Source organism: Lytechinus variegatus, chromosome 2 (genome assembly GCF_018143015.1).
Source record: "Lytechinus variegatus isolate NC3 chromosome 2, Lvar_3.0, whole genome shotgun sequence".
In the NCBI taxonomy this organism is placed as follows: domain Eukaryota; kingdom Metazoa; phylum Echinodermata; class Echinoidea; order Temnopleuroida; family Toxopneustidae; genus Lytechinus; species Lytechinus variegatus.
In genome coordinates this window covers 61,345,397-61,368,380 of record NC_054741.1, presented here as the reverse complement: position 1 = coordinate 61,368,380, position 22,984 = coordinate 61,345,397, and the positions used below count along the sequence as shown (strand labels likewise).

Sequence of the window (22,984 nt, the reverse complement as noted above, 5' to 3'; positions counted from 1 at the left end):
GCATGTCAGTGTTTAGGGGGGGGGGTGCAAATTTGAAGTCATGGTTGAAAGCAGATTATTGATAGAAGAGGGTATCGTGAAATTAGTCACCTCTCTGATCTTCTCGTGTCCCATATGTCGAATATTAGCCCATAGTCATGGACTGAACTGTAAAAAGGGGGAACGCCCCTTTTTATTGGGAATTTCCCGAATTGACCTCGCGCGTCATTAGGTCATCGATCGTCGCAGCTTGGTCTATGATCCATCCCCTGCAAAGGCAACGCTAAGTGCCGGTCCCCGTAACCACGACCGAGTCCAGATTTGAAGAAGAATATCACTTTTGTACAAGTCAAGTGTGCTAACAAGTATCTAGGTAAGATATTTATCGAAATTTTGATGTCTGGATGATGAAATGTGATTGAATTTTCATTTATTTGTCTATATGATTTTGGGCACTCGGACCCACGTGTGTAGTTTTATGTTGGATTAGATATAGATAAGTGCGTCTTGATATTTTTGAACTAGAGTCTCTATCACTCTAGGCGACAACGCAATACTTACCCGTGTTAAGAAACTGGGACTCCACTCACGCGCATTTGGGCCGCCCTAGCTTAGAACTAAGCTTTGTTTCACGAAAAATTGAATATTCTTATAATTCAATACATGTAACTAATTAGATTAGTACTGTTAAATCGGTACTCACCGGTTCTTTTCTTGAATTTTCTTGAAAATTCCCACGCTTCTGGCTTCAATTCTGCGATAGATTCTGTTGCCATAGACAGCTACACATGCAACTTTATTTATAAATGGAGCGCCCCTTACGAGAGTCGCTAATGCCGCGGAAAAATTGTTAGGCATTTTGGCCTGTGGTCAAGGCGTTCTTCTGTTCTATTTTTTTTATAGGTATGAGATCGAAATCACAGCGACTATTCACACTGTTCCATAATGATTCCGAAAGGAGGTGCAACACCCCCCACCCACATGGGCGCAAATCCCAGGGGGACACTTCCCCCTAACCCAAAATAGTAGGGGCACATTATCAAATGTCCCCCTACTATTTTTGTTCTTTTATATATGATGGAAAGAAATAGGCCTACATCATTTAAATCGAAGTAAAACATGTATTTTGGACGAGACGACCTTCTTTTGGGGGTGATAAACCTTCCTTTTTGTTTTTTTTTGTTAGTTTGTTTTTGTTTTTTTTTTGCCTGTTTTCCAGCCCCTGGTCCCCTACCTTAGATTTCCACCCTTGCCTCCCACTACTCTTGATATTGTTTGCGAATCTGTTTTGTAAATTAAAGGGGAATTTCACCCTGATAAAAAGATGATGAAATTATATGAAAAAAATCATTTCTAAATATCGATAAAGGTGTTATTTGACAAAAAATGGAGTTGATAGAATTTAGAATGCTTGATTTATTGTGACATCTATAACGAGCAGTTGCTCTATCCTACACTACAGGGAAAAAGAAACTTGGCATGATTTTGCGGGATGCGCATTTTCCCGTTAGGCACTTTTTGATCAAAACACGATGCAATCTCGAAGCAATCACGATGCAATCCCGTTATTTTTAGGACACTTCAAAATGGATAACGGGATTTTCAACCCGCAAGATCGATATTTCAACACGCTATCAACCCGATAGAAAATCCTTAATTCCCGATAGACAGCGGGCCACTGCTAGCGCGCGCATCAAACGCGTCCCCCGATAGAAATCCATGTGCGCAGCTCTTGACCGAGTGACCCAGTTATAGTTATAGTTACGTCTTTGGCTTAAAGGACGAGTAGATTCTCTTTCCAATGTTTATTTACGGTGCTAGCTCCATGATTTATTTTCCAGTGTTTGTTACCAATGACTTCTTCCGTTTAAAGGACGATTATATAATCCTTTTTTATCTTTCATTTTTATCTTTTCTGTAATTTTATAAAACTTTAATCAGGTACGTATTTCATTCAAACAACGAGTATTTTCATCATTTTCTGTTCATTACGTTTTTTTTTTATTTCATCATGTCTTTTATAAAAGATTCGCTTTCCATCATTTACTGTTCATTGTTGTTGTTTTTAATCAGTAATAATTCGTTCATTTAAAGGACGAGTAGATTTGCTAACCATCATTTTGTGTTCATCAATTCTGTGTTTTTTTTTATTTCATCATCACGCTTTCCGCCATTTCCTGTTCATAAATTCTGTATTTCTTATTTTATCAGTTAGTCGTTCATTTAAAGAACGAGTAGATTTGCTTACCATCGTTTTTCTGTTCATTCTTTTTTCCCATTTAATCGGTCACGACTTTCATTCAAGGACGAGTATAATTCACTTTTGAGTTTTATTATGGAGTTATGAAATAGAGATTGTAACAGAATTAATCGTAGTTATAGAAATTTGAATAAAAACACAACCTTGAGATACGAAATCCATATTAAGAATGGAACAGAGATGACTATATTTGCTAACCATCATTTTTTTTGTTCATCAATTCTTTGTTGTTATTTTCATCACTTATGACTTTTCATCAAAGAAAATTTACTTTCCATAATTCCATTATTTTCTGTTCATTAATTTTTTTTTATTATTATTTTATCAGTTACGTCTGCATACGTCGTTCATCTAAAGGACAAGTGAGATTCGTCTCCCATAATTTTCTGTTCGTCAGTTATGTGTATTTTTTTTAATTTCATCACTTATGTCTTTTATTCGAGGAAGATTTGCTTTCCATCATTTTCTGTTCAATGTTTTTTTTTAATCCGTAATACGTCGTTCATTTAAAGGACGAGAAGATTTACTAACCATCATTTTCTGTTCATCAATTCTGTTTTTTTTTATTTCATCACGTCTTTTGTTAAAAGATTCGCTTTCCGCCATTTTCTGTTCATAAATTCTGTATTTCTTATTTTATCAGTTACGTCGTTCATTTAAAGAGCGAGTAGATTTGCTTGCCGTCATTTTTCTGTTCATTCTCTTTTTTTTTTCGTTTCATCGGTTACAACGTTCATTTAAAGGACGAGTATTATTCAGTTTTGAGTTTTATTTATGGAGTTATGAAATAGAGATTTAGAATCAAGTTATTGTAACGGAATTAAACATATAGTTATACTTAAATAAAAAACAACCTTTGAGATACGAAATCCATATTAAGAATGGAACAGAGATGACTATATTTGCTAACCATCATGTTTTTGTTAATCAATTCTGTGTTATTTTCATCACTTACGACTTTAAATCAAAGAAGATTCACTTTCCATAATTCCATTATTTTCTGTTCATTAATTCTGTATTTTTTTATTTTATCAGTTACGTCTGTAATACGTCGTTCATCTAAAGGACAAGTGAGATTCGTCTCCCATAATTTTCTGTTCGTCAATTATGTTTTTTTTTTATTTCATCACTTTTACGTCTTTTATTCGAGGAAGATTTGCTTTCCATCATTGTTCGTTGTTTTTTTAATCCGTAATACGTCGTTCATTTACAGGACGAGAAGATTTGCTCACAATCATTTTCTGTTCATCAATTCTGTTTTTTTTATTTCATCACTTACGTCTTTTGTTAAAAGATCCGCTTTCCGCCATTTTCTGTTCATAAATTCTGTATTTCTTATTTTATCAGTTACGTCGTTCATTTAAAGAGCGAGTAGATTTGCTTGCCATCATTTTTCTGTTCATGCTTTTTTTCCATTTAATCGGTTACGACGTTCATTCAAAGGACGAGTATTATTCAGTTTTGAGTTTTTATCTATGGAGTTATGAATTAGAGATTTAGAATCAAGTTATTGTAACGGAATTAATCATATAGTTATAGAATAACTTAAATAAAAAACACAACCTTTGAGATACGAAATCTATTAAGAATTGAACAGAGATGACTATATTGGCTAACCATCATTTTTTGTTTATCAATTCTGCATGTGTTTATTTTCATCACTATCGACTTTTAATCAAAGAAGATTCACTCTCAATCATTTTTCTGTTCAATTCTGTATTTTTATTTTATCAGTTACATCGTTCATTGCAAGAACAAATCTATTCCCTTTCCATCATTTTTTTAGTCCCCAAAATTATGTTTTTTAATTGTTTCATCAATTACGTCTTTTATTCATAGAAACGCTTTCCATCATTTTTCTGTTCAACAATTCTGTATTTTTATTTTATCAGTTACATCGTTCATTCCAAGAACCAATAGATCCCCTTTCCATCATTTTTCTCTTCATCAATTGTTTTTTCATCAGTTATACGTCAAAGAACGAATAGATTCGCTTTCCATCATTTTTCTGTTCATCAGCAACTCTTTTTTTATATTTAATCAGTTACTTTGTTTATCTGAAGGAGGGATGGATTCGCATTTTCTGTTCATCAATTCTATGTTTGTTTTTTTCAGCTACGCCTTTCATTCAAAGAAGATGTAGATTTGCCTGACATCATTTTCTGTTCATCAATTCTGTTTTTTTAATCACTTGTATCCATGGTTCATTCAAAGAACGAGTAGTTTTATTTTCCATCATTTTTCTATTCATCAAGACAGACATTGTACCTTAATTCCTAAGAGGATTTGAATAGTAAATGGAAATGTTCAAAACAAATTGTCAAAGCCTTCATTTGCTGAAAATAATAAATTGTTTAAAATAACGTGATAAGTAATTTTCCTATATTTCCAAATTTTCACAACATAATGAAGCACACTATCAGTAGATTTTATTTTCAAGAGGCCAAACATCTTTATGGAAAGAGGGGTGCGATATTCCAAAGCTGGTGTCATATCGTAAAAAAATTGTAATAGGCCTATCTGTATTTTGGTGTATTTTTTCGGGGGTGGAAGTCTGATTGATTTTAAAAATATTTATGTATTTGATATGATGAGTGTTAAGTCATATCCATTGGCATTGCGGCATAGACCCCAACCGCCCTTCAAAGCATTATCATATTTTGTGCGAATAAATCTTTCATCCACCCAACTAATGTATAGTGAGTGGAATATAATGTGTACAACTTGTTATAAAGTTTTGTATATTTTTCTAACAACTGCGGATCGAATGCTGAGAGAGAAGAATATTGGGGATAATGGGAAATAAAATGCAGAATCGTGTGCAGGACACGGAGAAGATGACAAAAAGGACAACTCCATATTCCTTATCCGTCCGACCGGGACATTCATGAAATTTTCTGTCCCTGATTTCTTTTACTTTTGACAGTCTGTGCACTGCAAAAACTGCGGTGTTAATTCAACACCAGTCTGGAATCTATATGACCACACTAGAGAGGTGTTAAAAAAACATTGGTTTGGTTTTGGACTAATTCCAAATATGCGTTTATACAACACCAATTATTAATAAATCATCGATTTGAATTAAAGCCGGTGTTGTTTCAACACTTCTTTCGTGTGGTCATATATTCCAGACTGTTGTTCAATAAACACCGCAGTTTTTGCAGTGTGGTCAGTTTATGAAAATGAAGTAAAACTTGAGAAAAAAGGGAATCGGACGTACAAAAAGGTTGATAATTTTTTGGAATTGTCCAAAAGGAAGGGAAATAAGAAAGGACCAGGTTCAGGACATGGCTAAGAAGTCGAAGAAAATTATAAGGAAAATAAAAAAAGGAATAAACTACAAAAGAGGAGGAAGAGAAGAGGAAGAAAATATTTCGCTCTGTGCAATCAAAATGAACGTCTCTTTTATTGCCGTAAACATGGTAAATGCGTTTGTTTCCGAACAATTTTGTTTTGGTGCCTTCTTCAAGATCTCAAGTCGTAACGAAACTCATTTGAAAAGAAAATATTTTAGAAAAGGCAAGTACAACTCGTATCTTTCAAATGTTAGGGATGATTTCACGTCGTATAACATATTTTTGTGATATTTTTACCTCACAACTCTTTACGAATACGAACCTTCAACAATTCTTAGATTATTATTTCTTATACCTCTTTACCATGCCGTGTGCTCCAAGATCCAATCGAATCTCGTATTATTTCAAAAGTGAAGTATCCGATTTTACGTTATAAATCATATCGATATGATATGATTTATACTTCAATACATTTTACGAATCCATATGTTGAAAACCAACAATATTTCTAGATTATTCATACTTTTTATCAAGCCAGGGCTCTCCAATATCCAAGCGAAACTCGTATCTTTCAAAAGCTAATAATGATTTTTTAACTCCAAATTCTTTACGAATATGTTAAGAACCTTCAACAATTTTACATTATCATTTTCATATAATTTGATCTGGCTATAAGATGCTCCAATATCCAAGCGAAACTCGTAGCTTTCGAAAGCTAAGAAAAATTATTTTACGTCATAGATTACAAAGTCATGGATATGATTACTTTCTTCCTTAAAACTTTTTACGAATAATTATGTCAAGAACCTTCAACAAAATTAATAGATTATCAATCATTTTCATACGCTTTAATCAGACCAAGGAGCTCCAATATCCAAGCGCAACTCCTATCTTTCAAATGCTGAGTATAATTTCATGTCATAAATCATAGCTGACATGATTACGTCATAACTCTTACGAATAAAGAACCATCAACAATTTATAGATTATATTTTGTACCTTTTTATCAGGGTATGTGCTCCAAGATCGAAGCGAAACTCATATATTTCGGAAGTAAATTTGAGTGATTTTACATCATGAATCATATCGATATGATTATATTTTAACCTCAAAACTCTTTACGAATTTGTTAAGAACTTACAATTATTTTTAGATCATCATTAATTTCAAGTCGTAAATGGGTGATTTCAAGTTCGGTGTTGACCTTTTTGGTGTTGGTGTATGGTCAATTTTTACACGATTATAACGCCAAACATAAAATGAAGATGGTCCCGAAAAGTCAATCACTAGTTGTTGAGATGACAATAATGTGATCTGAATCAGTTATGCAAACTTGAATAAGTTTTAGAGTTAGGGAAAGCAATCAAAATTTCAACACCATCAGGGCCGACACCGGACTTGAAATATCTCAATCAGATGATTTCCATTTCATAACTCTTTACAAATATGTTAAGGAACTTCAACCATTTTATAGATTATCATTTTATACCCATTTTTGTCACACCGGGATGTCTCTATTATTCCGAAAATGCGTCTTTAATATTTCTTATCGGAGAACATAAATTCTGTTCAAAATGTAAATGGACATTATCTGAAATTGTGAAAGCCTCAAGACAATCTTAAAACATGTCCCGCCTTATAATCATGAATAAGAAGGGTTTCCTCTTTACAAAAAAAAAAACACATTCGGATATTCAATGAATGATCTGTGAACACGCAATATTCATGTCAGAGTAAAAATGAATTAGCAATGAAAGTCGTCAATACAGTTACATTTCCACTTCAATCCTTTTTGTTCAGTTTCGCGCAAGGGTGATCATTCCCTTTAAAATCATTTCCTGTTGTTGTCTCGCCTTTTAAAAGGTGCGCGCGCATGTCCTGAAACTAGCTTGCGCATACATCTATCGCGCAAAAACGCGCGTCAAACCAACGGGATCTCGGTGGAAGCATGGAAATCACGTTAGAAGCGGGGATGAAAATCACGACCGCGCACGATAAAATCACGATCGAGCACGCTAGAATTTGCGTCTCACTTTTGAGTTTCCCGCTACAAATCCGTTCAAATCCCGTTAGACCATCCCGCACATTTGCTAGCGTGTTTCACGATCCCGAATGCCAAGTTTCTTTTTCCCTGTAGTGTAAATATAAAATGCCCAAATTTCCCATTTTTAATGGTCCGTAACGACCCACTTTTTTCTTTTTGATAACAAGTATGAATTGATATAGGCCTACTAAAATGTACCATAAAAATCATTATCATGTATTTCTTGACATTTCATTTACTTTTTTACCATAATAATAGCTGCTTGCAAAGGCCTACGCCGTCACAAAAAAACCCGGGGGGGGGGCCACTTACATTGACGAGTGGATACCATGCGCGACCAAAAAAAAACGTAAAAAGGATGTCCTTTTCACGATAGGGCACGTTACCTACGTAACGTGATAAGGGTGTCAAAAACACAAAAATAACGAAAAAAGGGTATCTATTAATTCGCTAGGAAAACCGTCGTGTTTAGGGTCTAATTTGCGGGGATGATAAAACAAAATCAAAATGTTTTATAAAGGATGTCCTTTTTGCTCCAACACTTCGTGTTTAGAGTCCGATTTGCGCGAGGTGTAGAAGGTGGGGTCGTACTAAACCAAATAAGGTAAAGCCGACGACCGAAGGACCCGTAACAATAAAACATTCCTGTACTTGTTTAGGGGTTCATTTCAGGGAATATTTGCCAAGAGTATCGTTTTGTTTCCAATACTTGTTAAGGGTAGGGTTTCACACGCCAATACTTGTTAAGGGGTGCATTTTCAGAATATGGAAATTACGTGTTTAGGGTGCTTTTCGAGACCCCATGGTCGCGCATGGTATCCACTCGTGAATGGAAGTGGCCCCCCCCGGGCAAAAAAAAAATCTTACCTTTGAAAAAGATTGGTGGGGGATGGATTTTCCTCGAATGCATACCAATTTTTTTTCTGCTATTTTCATAATAAACTTTAAATGAATTCAACTTTGCACTACTTAATTTTTTCAAAGACAAAATAACAAAATTACATCTCGTCATCATCATCATCACCACTATCATTAGCATCACCATCATCATCACCACAACCGTCACCACAACCGTCACCACAACCATCATCATCACCAAGATAATTTTCATCATCGTCATTGCCATCATCATCTTTTTTTTTTCTTTATTTTTTCCCCATCCCTTCTTCTTCTTTTTTTCTTCCAATATTCCTCCTTTTTTTTTAGAGCGGCACACCGTCATGCTCCCTCACTGATTATCCGCCTCTATATGCTTGGTGTTGTATAAATTGGCGGATACCTGAATGAAATACTGAAGAGAAAATAAGGAAAGGGAAAAAGTAAGAAGAAAAAGAAGATGAGGAGAAGAAAGCCAAACAAATGAAACAAAACAATGTCAAAATTTCGTAATAAAGTCTTCTACGTCAGTTTAATAATGATGTTTTCATTGAAATGAGAACAAAAAAAGAATTGAAACCATAGGCGGCGGAAGCGGGGACGTTCCCCCCTAAATTTGTTGTTGACCTTTTTTTTTTTTTGCTTGTCAATTTATTTTCCTACGTCCCCCCTAAAATGTTTGGGTTGAGAGCCTTTTTTTTTTGCTTGTCAAAATTTTTTAGGTTGTCCCCTCCTAAAATTTGGGGCTTCCGCCGCCAATGATTGAAACAATGAGGTAAAAAGGACTACATTATATAGTGTAAAGAAATAGAGGGAAGCTCCGAGACAATAAAAAGGTTGAAAAAGAAAAAAATGTGAAAACACAAAGCTCTCACAACATGAGCATAATAACAAATAATAACAAATAAGCGAGGACAAGTAGCTGAGGGACCCCCCCCCCCAACTCTCTCTCTCTAGTTATCTATCTATCTATCCGACTCGATTATATAAGAGAAGAATTTACTAATCAAAATATTATGAGCAAAAAGCACGAGCTGATATTTTTTATGAATATTCAAAACTGATAGAGAGACGCAATCGAATTATTCGATTGCGACAAAATTGATGATCTGAGAATTTATTGTTTTTAGGAATTCATTAAAAGCATAAAGTTGATCAGCATTAAAATATGGCAGGCGCAACGCATGAGCTAAAGCTTTATAGGCATACACCGATAAAAAATTTTAAGTATTTTTGGTAATCATGAAAAAAATTGATATTTCATGAAAGAAAGCTCAAATCCGAGGAGGAATATTCTTATGAATTGACTTAAAAAAAAACTGTGGTAAGCCCCATTTAATATTTGATTATAAGTCAAATAAAACAGTAAAAGCTGAAAAACGTTCGCGTGATATTTGGCAACCTCCCCCCCAAAAAAAAAAATAAATAAAAAATAAAAAAAAGTTTTTAACTATAATAATGATCGAAGGTAATTTTGTCTCGCGTAGAACTGGACAAATGAAAAAAAGATTGTCACTAAAAAAATGAAGGTAATTTTGACCCACGTAAAATTTGGCGAGCCCCCCCCCCAAAAAAAAAAGGAAAAAAGGTTTTAACAAGCAAAAAAAGGCTAAAAAAGAGAAAGAAGAGACAAGAATAATTATGAACGAAATATCCCCATTACAAATAATGCTGTGATCATCATAAGGGAGGGGTCGCATAACTAGTATGAACAACGTATTTAATTCCAAAATATTTACTACAAATCTCAATAGGGGGATCGGGCAGAAATGCTCACCCCCACCCCACCCCCCGATCCGCCAGAAATGCTCACCCCCACCCCTACCCCCCCGATCCGCCACTGATTCCAATCAATAATGACATTTATCTGCAATACTGATACTTTGGAATCAAGATACTGAAGATTGATACGCTTTACATAAATTATGAACGTCTGACAAAAAGATAATCTACCGATCACCTGACCGATCAGCTGACCAGTTCGCGTATCACTTCGGAGTTGATCACTCGTCGCAGCTGTCTGGAACGCTCACCGAAAATCAACAAAAAGGGCCTGAAATGTAAGTTTAATGATAATCTATTTTAATTTGAACTACTTAATTAATACTTTTAATGTCTCCCCACCAAATGAAAGTCATATCACTTAACTCCAATTTGTATTAAGGCGTACATTTACCAAAGTCTTGGGTTGGAAATCAGAACAGCATTGTCTAACCCATATTTTTGGGTAATGTCGCCTATGAGGTCCAAACATTAACATGTATGGACCTCATTGGTACTAGGAGTGGTCTCTATCTAGCTTCTCTAATCATGCTAATTAACGTATAGGGTCGAGAATAAAGAGCGAATATATCAGACACTTATGCATAATTGGACCAAAACAAAAATACAATCATTGAATCAATGAAAAATCATGCATATGTGGTACATATGTTGAATTTCTTGATTTGAAATTGAAATATGTCAGAAAAATAGAATTGAAATAACATGAACAGAATAATATTAAATGTCGCCAGAATGCTTTGAGAGAGTAAACATTTACTAACCAATGCTTACTCCGGGGGGGGGGGGGGCACTCAGTATAGATTGCGTGGTGGGTATGTGCTGTGGAGGGCCGAGGGGACCCCTAATTTTACGCTCAAATCTCCTTTCCAAGGCATAGCATTTTTAAATATATTTGGAAAAAGAACAAAGAAAGCCGCTCCAAAGCATAGCATTTTCTTCTTATCAAGAAAAAAGAAATCCGCTCCAAAAGTTTGCATAACCATTCCGGCTGCATTCATCCGCTTCAATGAGCTTTGGTGGAAAGCGGCCGCAGAGTGCTGTCCGACCGTCACCTATGCCAGAGCGCACCCAGCGCCGCCGGGCTACCTGCATAGGAATGCATACTGCACTCACACGCAGGCAAACCGTTTCAAGAACCTCGGTTTTCTCAAACATTTGTAGTTTCGAAGCCTGTTCCGAAGACCCTCCCTTTTACAATAAGCTTACTCCGGAGCCCCCGTTTTTTGTCTCGGCTGCGGCACATGCCTGCCACTTTTTTTGTCGAGTATCCCCCCCCCCCGGGCTTACTCTCAACAAAGCCAGGGATTCTATTGCATTCATCTACACATACTGCTAAAAAACCTCAAACTGTCGCCCCCGAGATTTCTACTTCTAAAACAAAAAGATTGAGCCCTAAATCCTTTAAATGGGATATAACTTCATTTCTGAAATTTCTACGCTATCGATTTCATTTCTAAACAAGGATTCATAAAAAAATGAGAAAAATTTTATGAAAAGACAGGAGAGACTCACCGATGTTTACGCCGCCATCTTGTTTCCTATTGTTCTTCCCCAATATTAGGACGCGCGCGTCAGTAACCTTTGATACAGAAATCAGTAAATAATATACTTACCAAAATGGACCTCTTTTGGCTCCAAACATCGGACATCTTCACTCAGCTACGCGGGACTTTGTTCTGAAAAGCCTGTGCACGTTAACAGCATGCAAATCCAATTCAATCTGCAGATATGTCCAATATGTTGGAGAGTGCCATATATTCTCTTTATTGAGTTTATTCCCCACATGTATATTTTTCATATATTTCTCCTTTTTTCTTCTTTTCCTTTTTTGGTTTCTTCTCCTCTTGTCCTTCTGCTCCACATGTTTACCTTTTTGCCCATCTTGATCCAAGGGGAAGTTCACCCTGTCAAAAAGTTTATTAAAAAACTAGCGGGGAAAAAATAAAAATTGTTTTCAAAGGCTTGAGGAAAATCTGTCAAATAAAAAGTTATTATCTTATCTGGTTATTATAGACCCCTCAAAAAAAGTTTGGAAATCTGTGTTTGGCCATTAATTTCTCCCAACTCCCAATTTTGAAATCAGTTTTTATTTTACCTTCAGTATATCAATACAAACATCATTTCACACCCACTCCTGAAAAAAAAAGCCATCAAGAACCATTAAACACTTTAAACTTATTCATTTTATATGTATGGAGCAGCTGCTCATATATGTTGTGTGATGGTTAATGTAAGCATGTTACATAATGGTTGATGTAAGCATATAAAAACATTTATGATTGGTTGATGATAGAATAGTGGGCATGTCAGTAATATAATAAGGGAAGTCCTTTCAGAGGTAGGCCTACAATGTACATTAGCGATCGACACTGGCACCGGTCTGACAGTCCCAGACCGGTGAAAATTGCTGTTGGGCCAGTAACTTTTCAAAAATAGCCAGATTTACTGGTCCAACATGACCAGTAAGATATATCAAACTGATACAAATGATTTTTTTTCTCCTCTTTTATGAATTATAAAAATGAATCTGGCATCTTGAAATAATGGCTCTCCAAAATTGAGAAATGGCCCTCATTAATCATGTTGTGCATATGTTCTCTTTGTTTGTATTTTTTTTTGGGGGGGGAGGGGAATAAAAACAATAAAAGACGGCAAAATAAACTTCAATCTTGTATGTTTTTTTTTTTTTTTTGGGGGGGGGGAATCAGTAATATGTTCAGACCTGTAAAAAGTGGAAAAGCTGGGTATATACTGGTCCAACATGAGCAGGATGGACCAGGAGAAAAATGTGTGGAGCCCTGCCTACATAAGAGAATTTTCAGAATACTGATTTGAGATAATTTATTTTTAGCAAACTGTTATCTTGCTGAGCCACAAGAAAAGTTACAGGGAAAGCCATGATTCAACTTTGCTCATGAATAGGAATGTTAGCTGTGTTTGAAATATGACTTAATATCAGATTATACAGTGTTTTGATTTTCATTCCAGCTGACAAAATAGTTAACAATCCCAAGTGCCAAAAGTCCCGTTACTGTACATTGCCTTTAATTTGCGTACTTGCTTGTGAATAATGTGCCTGTCATAGCTAAAGCCCATAATAGTGTCTAATTTATACATTATGCTAAAAAAATTACAATTCCTAATTTCTATCGCAAGAAAATTTAATTTCATTGATTGTGTAAGATGCATGAAAAGTTGCAATCGCTTTTGCTTGGCTGTGGCTTGATTCCGTATGCATAAAAATGAGTTTGCAAAATTTGTTTTGCTAGTAAGTTCAAGCAGTTGGTAACTGTCTGCTAACATTTGCTTGATGATTAAACTATTGCTAGAAAAAAAACAACCTTTTGGTTGTGCGTTTAAACATTTGCTTGGGTTTTTTTCAAGCTCTGTCAGAGCAGCTTGAGCGTTTGTTTAACCAGAGTGTTCGCATTTTATAATCCTTTTTATACACGTGAGAAGAAATCTCAGGTGTACAGTAGCCTGCATGGACCATATGTTTTCTTCCTACTAAATGCAAATCGAATGCCAACTATATGAATTTATTAATTAGAAACAAGTTAAAGGAATAGTTTGACACCACGTCTAAGGAAAAGATGTTACATGGGAGTAGCGGTATCTTGCACTGCCACACTTTTTCAATCGATTCCCGCATTTGTTCTGTGAGTCGTGTTCGCACCAGCATGACATCGCTATTGTTCAAACCGGAAGCAATTGCTTTCTAAAGGCAAGAAAAGGGTTTAAGCACAAGCAAAGGGTTATGCATACAAAAGAAAGCAATTCCTAAGTCATGATCTTTTGCTTGGCTAGCAATTGCCTAAGCTTGAAGCAATTGCTGCTTTTTACGCATCTGGCCCAACGTCTTTTATTTGCACTTAGAGACAGAGAAGAACCTTTCCTGCACATGGTTACTAGCCTTGGAGCTATGAAGTTTCTAGTGGATGTTTCATTAATTTTTAAGAAAATTAACCAAAATCTACGTGGAGATATCTCTTGTATTTTCACTTGCTCTAATTCAATTTTGAATAACTTAGATAAGAAACCTGACTTAAGGGGATTGTAGCTAATAAGAATATTTAAAACTTTGTTGATAAAATTGTCAGATTTAGGAAGAAGGTATTGTATCATTTATTTATCTTGTTTTACATATTAAAAGTTCTTCCTTTTGGGGCCATTCTTGGTCATGTGTGTGACTAAAATTATGACAAATCTTGACTTTAATTAGTTATAAATCTAAAAATTTTAGCGCTTGAAAACTTATTTTGAAAGTTTAATCTCATTTTGAAATTCAAAGGAATTTCAAAACAAAATTAAACTTTCAAAATCATGCTTCTGTGTGAAGTTACACACGTGACCCACTTCTTTTGACCTCTGACCTTAAAGTTGCATATTGGAGACAGCGGAAAGATATTTTCAAATAATAGCTGACTACAAAACATGTTAAAGTTATATAACATTTGAATGACTAAATTTCTAAAACTTTCAGATTTAAATAAGTAATTAAAGTCAAGATTTTATATTATTTCGGTCAAACATGTGACCAATAATTGCCCTTTTGTCATTGGAAATTTTGACATCCACATAAGGGATGATAACTAATTAAAGTCAAGATTTGTCATAATTTCGGTCACTCACATGATCAAGAATGACCCTTTTGTTATTGGAAACTTTGACATCCACATGAGGGATGATGGATGTGCAGGGGGAAGGGATGATGTTTCCTATTATCCTGAACTCAGGAGAAAAACTTCAAAGATTTTTCAAGTTAAATGAAAAGAAGACTGGTACTTTAAGATGGCAGTAATTTATTACTGCACTTGTATTTAAGTGAAAAACCTGCTTGCAAAAAGTATGATTGTCGATGTACAGTAGTATCCTAATCAGTGGAAAGCGGGAAGAGTCAGGTGGGGAAGAAGGAGGAGAAGACAAGAGAAATAGAATAGAAAAGAAAAGGAAAGAAAACAGAAAAGAAAACAGAAGAGAAGAGAAAATTGAGAAGAGAAGAGAAAATAAAATAAAAGAAAAATGAGAATAGAAAAGAAGAGAAAAGAAAAGAAGAGAAAAGAAAAGAAGAGAAAAGAAAAGAAAAGAAGAGAAAAGAAAGGAAGAGAAAAGAAAGAGAAAGGGGAGAGGGAGAAAGAGGAGATACAAGGATAATGCAATAGAGGAGTGAGTGGAAAGGAGAGGAGGGATGAGAAGGGGGAGAAAATCATCAAAACTACCATTATCATAACCACCATCATAATCAACATCATCATTATTATCATCACCATCGTCACCACCAACATCCATCACGATTATCTTGATCAGCCATCATCCATCATTACCACCATCACATCCACGTACAACCACCATTAAAGAGGAAGTTCACCCTGAAGAAAACTTTGTTGCAAAAATATCAGAAAAAATAGTAAAAAATATTGGTGAAGGTTTGAGGAAAATCTGCTAAAGAGTAAGAAAGTTATGAGAGTTCAAAGTTTTGGATTTGTGACGTCATAAACGAGCACCTGCCCCATGTGTTATGTAATATAAAATGCATGAATTTCAAATTTTGTATGGTTCCTGATGACTTAATTTTGTTTTCTATTCATGATCGGGTGTGAAATGATTTGTCTATATATACAAAAGTTACTGTGAAAACCATTTTCAATTTTCTGAGAAAATGACATTTCATTGATTTTTTACCATTCGCTATGTAGGGATGCTGCTCGCATATTACGTCACAAATCAAAGAATGGAAATTCTAATAACTTTTTAATTACTCGATGAATTTTTCTCAAACCTTCGGCAATATTTTTAATGATTTTTTCTGGTATTTTTACAATAAACTTTTTGTCAGGGTGAACTTCCTCTTTAACTTTACCATCATCACCATTGCAATCACTATTGCTATCATCATCATCATCATCATCATCATTTGTCAGTGTCACCATCATTAGACATGAACTGTCATTGCATGATGTTCCTTTTGAGTGGTTATTTCAACACTGAGTGGCCCTTTAATATGAATCTATGAGGTGGTAATTTACACTGGTATGTATGCAATGTGTAATGTACGTCAGTCAATAGGTCCAGCTGTGCAATCAGAATGTTAGAAGGTTGTGCTAAGTACAGTAGTGAATCCTTAGCTTAAACCATTAGTTTATATTTCAATGATTGGATTTATCTTTGCCGCTGTGGGTGCCAGGTATCATCAAGTGACTGCATGACATTTGTTGTTGTTGTTGTTGTTGTTGTTTTCCCCATTTACTTTTTAAAGACGCATATCTTTTGTTTTGGTTTTTCCCCAAAACACACATATGCATAAACTGATGAATTAAAAAAAAAAGAACTTGTGCTGATCATTTCATACTTATTTGTATTCCTACAATCTCAATGCTCTTAAAGGTCTAAGAAGAAAGACAAAAGAAGATATGTATGAAGTACAGACTGAATGCTTTTGTACAGAGCAAGAGTGTGGAATAAACCTTAACATGAAGATGAAATACATTTTATTGTGTAAATATTTTTGAATGTGGAAATATAAGCCTCCGTGAGCTGAATATGAATAGTCTTCACATAAACTTTGCAATGACATAATTTTTGAAAAGCCCAATGAATAAAACCGGAATTGAAATCGCAAATTGAAAATGAAGGTGTAAAGGCAGAGGCATGAATTAAAGGGGTTTTCTTGGCTGAAAAATGGCATAAACAGAAAGAATAAAATCAGACAAACGTAATACTGGTAGATCTTAAATTTTCTTGCAAGGGAAATGGGTGTTATGTCAAGATTTCATTTAATAAAGAAACTTGGGACATGAAATCATCAGCCCACTTATTGCATATATATTCAGGATGACATGCAGTTAATTACAAAATAATGTTAAATTGAAAAAAGAATATTTTTTTTTCAACTTTTATCAAATTCAGCATTTTGATCATTTGATATTACTGTAATATGTACATGTAGATATTTTTTTTAGCTTGGAGTACCCCTTTAACCACTGTCAAAAATTCATTCAATATAAGCTTTTATTTCAGGATGTGTGATGGTTATGGGAAGATATCACCTCTTCCTTTCAATGAAGCAGAGTCGCTGTGTGGTGTACGATACAGGGTAGTTTTCCATTAGCCTGTATTTTCGTAATCTCAAGATTCTATCCCATAGGGCGATAAGCTCTCATTGTGATTCAAGTATTAACCCCATTCCTGTCAGCCTTAGTGGGGGGGGGGTCCCACTTGGGCTACAGAGCATGTGTATTTCAGGCACAATTTCATTTTTTTTTTCAATTTTCTTTTAATTTGTTTTTTTCTTCAATATATGTGAATAGTGTTCATGCAAGGATTTGTACCATGAAAAGTCAAAACCTAAATTCGATGTCACATGTGAATTAGCAGGATATCACCAAAGACATCTATTTTTTTGGAAAAAATTAAGTTGACTTGGGATTTAACTTGAGTTGAGCCCCAAATAGCCTGCAAATTGCCTCTTATTTAAGATCATTTTTTAATGTTATTTCTTAAATGTGTGTTTATTTATTCCCTTACCTATTACTTCTTTCTTTTTTATTTTGCCAGCTTCTGCTTCACTTTGGTTCTAACCATGATATGATATGTTTTGTAATGGATTTATAATGTATTTTATATTGGTTTTAATAATTGAAAATATAACAAATAATCTTGAGATTATCTGATTGTGATGAATTGCTGGATCAGAAATAATTATAAAATTCAGGCTGATGGTGATGGGTCTGTATTGAATATTATATAAATAGTGTACAATCTATTGTACAATATACTGGATTATACGTACGACAAATATAAAATTATCCCGAGTGCAGGTTTATTTCTCCGAGGCCGAAGGCCGAGGTGAAATAGGCTTGCACGAGGGATAATTTTATATTTGGAGTTCATATAGTCCAGTAATGTTGTATGATAGAACGTTCACTATTTATTATAGTAAATTGATCCCTCAATCTAAGCCCCCCATCATGGATTTTGCCATCCAAAAATCGAAAGTTATATTGTACATATGTACAATATAACTTTTTGAAGGGAGGTCACGTGGTACCAATCCAGCCAATCACAGCTCGTATTTTACTACCAGTAGTGAATATAATAAAATGTGTAAAGTAACCTTGATATCCTCTAGAAGCGCAACTTCTACTGGTAGTGCAGTTTCTTGGTTTAATAGTCTTTGCAGAAGATGGGAGTTTTCCAGTTGGTCCACAAGCACTATTCAATCTCCATGTCCCCTAAATAACAACCCATCCCCTTTCTCTCTCACTCACAGGATTTAGTGACCCCATCTGACCTCCACGATGACCTGGCGTCTCTTTATCCTGTCCATACTTATGGGTATGACCCTGTTCTTGGTGTGGAACAATTACCAAGCCACTGGCTCCATCTCCAAGAGTTTCAACAAGTCCTGGAGGGACGTCTCCAACGCCGAAGTGGTCCGAGAGGCCCAAAAGGTAAGATCATGAATAATAATAATAATAGCCAATTTTTATAAGGCGCTTTTCCCAGAATGGCCCAAAGCACGTTACAGCATATTATTACCCCGGTCGTTGGATTCATTTCAATCAAGTACGAAAAGTACACTCTGAATGCATCTGTTGGGGAACTTACATGGAGGTTGAAGCGTTGTGGTGTAATTGTAATGATCACTTTTGCCTTTCAATCGGAAGGTCTTGATTTTTTTTTTTAGAAGGTGCTTACATGAAAACTCTAATTAGTGCCACATTCATTAGATTCCATTCTCCACTCCCTTTGAAGTATTCCAGCCAGTTGCCGTGTGAGGTCTTGATCCAATTTTATAAGTTGCCTGAAGCATAAAGTACTCATAACCATTACTCATGTCATGTGCACATAAAATGTATACGCATTCTCCACTCCTTTTTAGTGTATTCCATCCAGTTATAACGTGAAGTCTTGATAATGTATCCAATTATTACCTAGGTGCTCAACACATGTATTTACCTGCCATCACAAAACCTGTCATTGGATTCAATCAGTCTTTCCTCCATAACAAAATATGAATTCTCCACCCCCTGGGGAGTATTCAAGCAAGTTCTATGCAAGGTCTTGAAAATTATGAATCAAATTAGTCATAAGGAGCTTATTACATGAAGTGCTTACAATTTACCATTTCCCCAGTCATTGGATTCAATCAGTCTTGCTTGCATAAAATGTATACATGTTCTCCACTCCCTGGGGAGTATTCAAGCCAGTTGTAGTGCGAGGTCTTGATAATTATGAATCAAATTAGTCATAAGGAGCTTATTACCGTACATGAAGTGCTTACAATTTACCATTTCCGCAGTCATTGAATTCAATCAGTCTTACTTGTATACACATTCTCCATTCCGTTCCGTGTTTTCAGTTATGATTGACTTAGCATTTGAATTACCTATTCATATTATTAAAGCTGTTAAAAGTTACTAGGACCTATGATTTTTTCCTGGTTTTCAAATATTTTGAAGTTAACATGCATGATGCATTCTGATGTTTTGATTTTTTTTTGTTTCAAACAGGCATGGCAGAAGTCTTCTCGTCAGTCCTCATTGACTTTCAAGAAATTCAAGGATGGTAGACTAATGCAGGATGCTGTCAAATTTGTAGATAAAATCACCCTGGCGATATTTAATGTTAAAAGTAAGTATGGAAGAAATTGGTACAAGTACAGACCCACAAAGAGTTATATAGGATGGGACAATAATATGATTATTTTCAAGATAAAAGTTCAAAGGTCACAGAAGTCATTTAAATCTGAAAATAGCTTGTTCTTGCTACAACTAAAAACTTGAGTACAACCGCAACTATCATCATCATCATTGATCATACCATCATCATCATCATATTCATTAACATCACCCTCATTTCATAATCATCAGTTTCATCATTATCACAGCATCAGTGTCATCAGCATCAATATCATCACCACCATTATTAACATTATTATCATCATCATTGTAATCATCATCCATCATCATCAACAACACCATCGCTATCATCGCTTACTTTAATTCCATAGAAAAGAAGACTGACATTAAACTACAAATAGGAATGAAATTTGAGCAATGTAGAAATATTTCCCATGAATTTTAATTTTCGATGTCTAATCTGTATTTATTTTGTCTATCCCTCAGCTCCTGATTTATTAGCTGAATTACAAAAGATGGAGAAGACTGTCCTGGATGCTGTCCTCCTCTTTGTCTGGGTGATGACGGGATACCTAGGCTATCATTACTTTTCATCAGGCTTCACTTTCTTTGTCATGGCAACCTCACTTTTGGTTCACGCCCTCTATGGTCCAGCGTGGTGCATGTATGAACTTTTTGTATTCCTAGGTAAGTTGAAGAAATTGTTTGTGATTTTAAAATGATCCCAACCTGGCATGGAGTTGGATTTAGGAGGAGCACTTACCGCCTTTTAAGCAGCTGGAGCTAATAGTTGGTAGTATATAGCGTGCCATTGAATAGGCAAGTAGATAAATGCTGTGTATTCTTAATGAAAGTTTGTTGAAAATCCATTTAAGATGTCAATGAATATATAAAATTTGGATATGACATCATTTTTTAGCAGCTTCCCATAAAATTTTGATAAAGTACCATTTTCTCATAATATTGAAGATGAGTTTATTTGTGCATTTTTTTATAATCAGACACATTTTTTCATATTTGCTTCTTTAAAATAAAGCATTGAAATTAAGACGTCACAATCCATTGAAATATGAATATATTGAATTTTTTTACACAACATTTGGATAGCTGCTATTATGCTATCTCGCAAAATAAAAATAAAAAAGTCATAACTCTGCATTTTTCTGTAGCTGTTTTTTTTGTCAAACAAGTCATTGAGCTGCCCTTCATATTATTTGTCTTCCAAGGCATCTACAGTCTCCAAAAAAGTCTCCAAACACTTTCCACTACTGACCTGATATCACAGAACTTCATGGGTGCATCCAATCAAAATATCGCAGAATTAATTTTCATAGTAAGTTGGGTCATTGATTCATAAGTTGTCATCAGCTTCTCATGCAATCCACCTATCCTCTTGTCACCTCAAATACAGGTCTTCTGGGTTTCATTGTCTCTTTAATCACCAACAACGCCGTTTTCACCGCCTTCCTCCTTTCCGGCTTCTACATGGTTTACGCACTCTGGAGGTTCGTTGGGCCCAGTGACGGCAACCGACTAGACCGGATAGAAGCGAGAATAGCCCACGTCCAGCACGAACTCAACGATCTCGGCAAACAGCTATCCATCATCGAAGATAAGGTGGATCTAGTCCGTGCTTCTAAACGAGAGTCCAAGTAGTTAAGGTGATGGAATAACAAACAGCGGGAAAAGGAGGGGGGGGGGTGCTTGAATGAAATTCCATTAAGTCACATGATTTGAATATTTTCTTACAGATAAATGGCGCTAGACGATTGCTGTTCATCATCATCTTTTAAAGTAAATTAATATCAGGGAGAAGATAACCAAGTTTGATGAAAAGAGATGGCAGGGATAGAGAAAGTAAACAAGTTACGAAGCTTTGGAAAGTCTCAATGAACTTCCTGTGGAGATTCACAAATTGGCATTGTTCCAGTTGCCTGACTTATTCCACCTCATAATACCAAATATTTCTTCATTTAAAACAATGTTTGAGATGAATTTTGACTCAAATCATGAAATAATCATTTGAAGTATTAGATTGTGCTAGGATTATTGTACAAATTACCAACCAGTATGCTGTATCGACGGCAGGTTTTACATGTAGAAACGTATTTCGATCTGTTTTGTTTTTACTTTAAATGTTGATATACATATATTCTTTTACAAGAATGGATTTATCTCAATCATTAAATTTCAAATCTGGATCAATTTGTAAAATATGTGTGTGTCCATTGGATGGCATTGAATTTGGTGTAATTTCTGAACTTATTGCCTGCGGCCCACAATATTTTCAGGTTGCATTTTACACTTTAGTTTATATTGTGCGTATAATCAAGAAAATTCACAATATTCCATCTGTTTCCAGAAGGAGAGAACAGGGTTGATGTGTTGATTATTTCTATACAATATCGGTAGAGGCAGATCAGGGGGGGGGGGGGGGGGGCAAAGGGGGCCATAAGGAATGATTTTTTTTATCTTAAAAATTGATGGGAAAATGCTCCTTAGCATGGAGATAACCCTTTTTTTAAACATTATCCCCCTCCCATTAATAGACCCTGGATACACCCCTGAATATCAGCATGCCTTCCTCCAATGTAGAACAGAATGTTAGAATTAGACTCTTCACTACTACTCTGTCTAGTAGCTTTATTTTGCAGTTTGGTTTTGATGAAAAGATGAAAGACTCCAGAACTGTGGTTTTAGTTTCTTTTTTTTTTTTTTGGGGGGGGGGTCGATTGCTGTATTTTGGGAATTGTTTCAGGTCTTTTCCTGGTGTATACATGTACATGTAACTTTGGGTTTCCATAATTTTTGATTGATGTTGTGTTTGCTTTTGCAATAATTTTGAGTTGTCATCAATGTTCATATTGCTTTAGTTTAAGTTTGTGTTCTCGAGGTTGTGGATGTCTTTGTGTTCATAATGGTGATGAGTTTGAAAAATATCCTCTTGTTTATATTGCCAAATATCAGTTTGATTTGTGCATGGAGCTATTACAGAATAGTTCTATGATTTGTGTGTGCATGTTTTTATTTCATAGATAAATGTATTTGGATTAGGGATGTTTTTCTTTAAAGAGAATATCCTTACGATATGATTTGATCCTTT

General features: G+C 35.2%; 1 protein-coding gene across 1 annotated transcript; it reads left to right on the top strand.

Moving 5' to 3' along the window:
- The first annotated feature begins 267 nt into the window (after positions 1–267).
- LOC121408542 lies at positions 268–22,590 on the top strand. The gene is made up of 5 exons (XM_041600037.1): positions 268–352; positions 18,510–18,690; positions 19,753–19,873; positions 20,368–20,568; positions 21,293–22,590. Exons 2-5 carry the CDS (start codon positions 18,538–18,540, stop codon positions 21,535–21,537), a joined length of 720 nt encoding a protein of 239 aa, XP_041455971.1. The 5' UTR covers positions 268–352; positions 18,510–18,537; the 3' UTR covers positions 21,538–22,590.
- Positions 22,591–22,984: the final 394 nt, after the last annotated feature.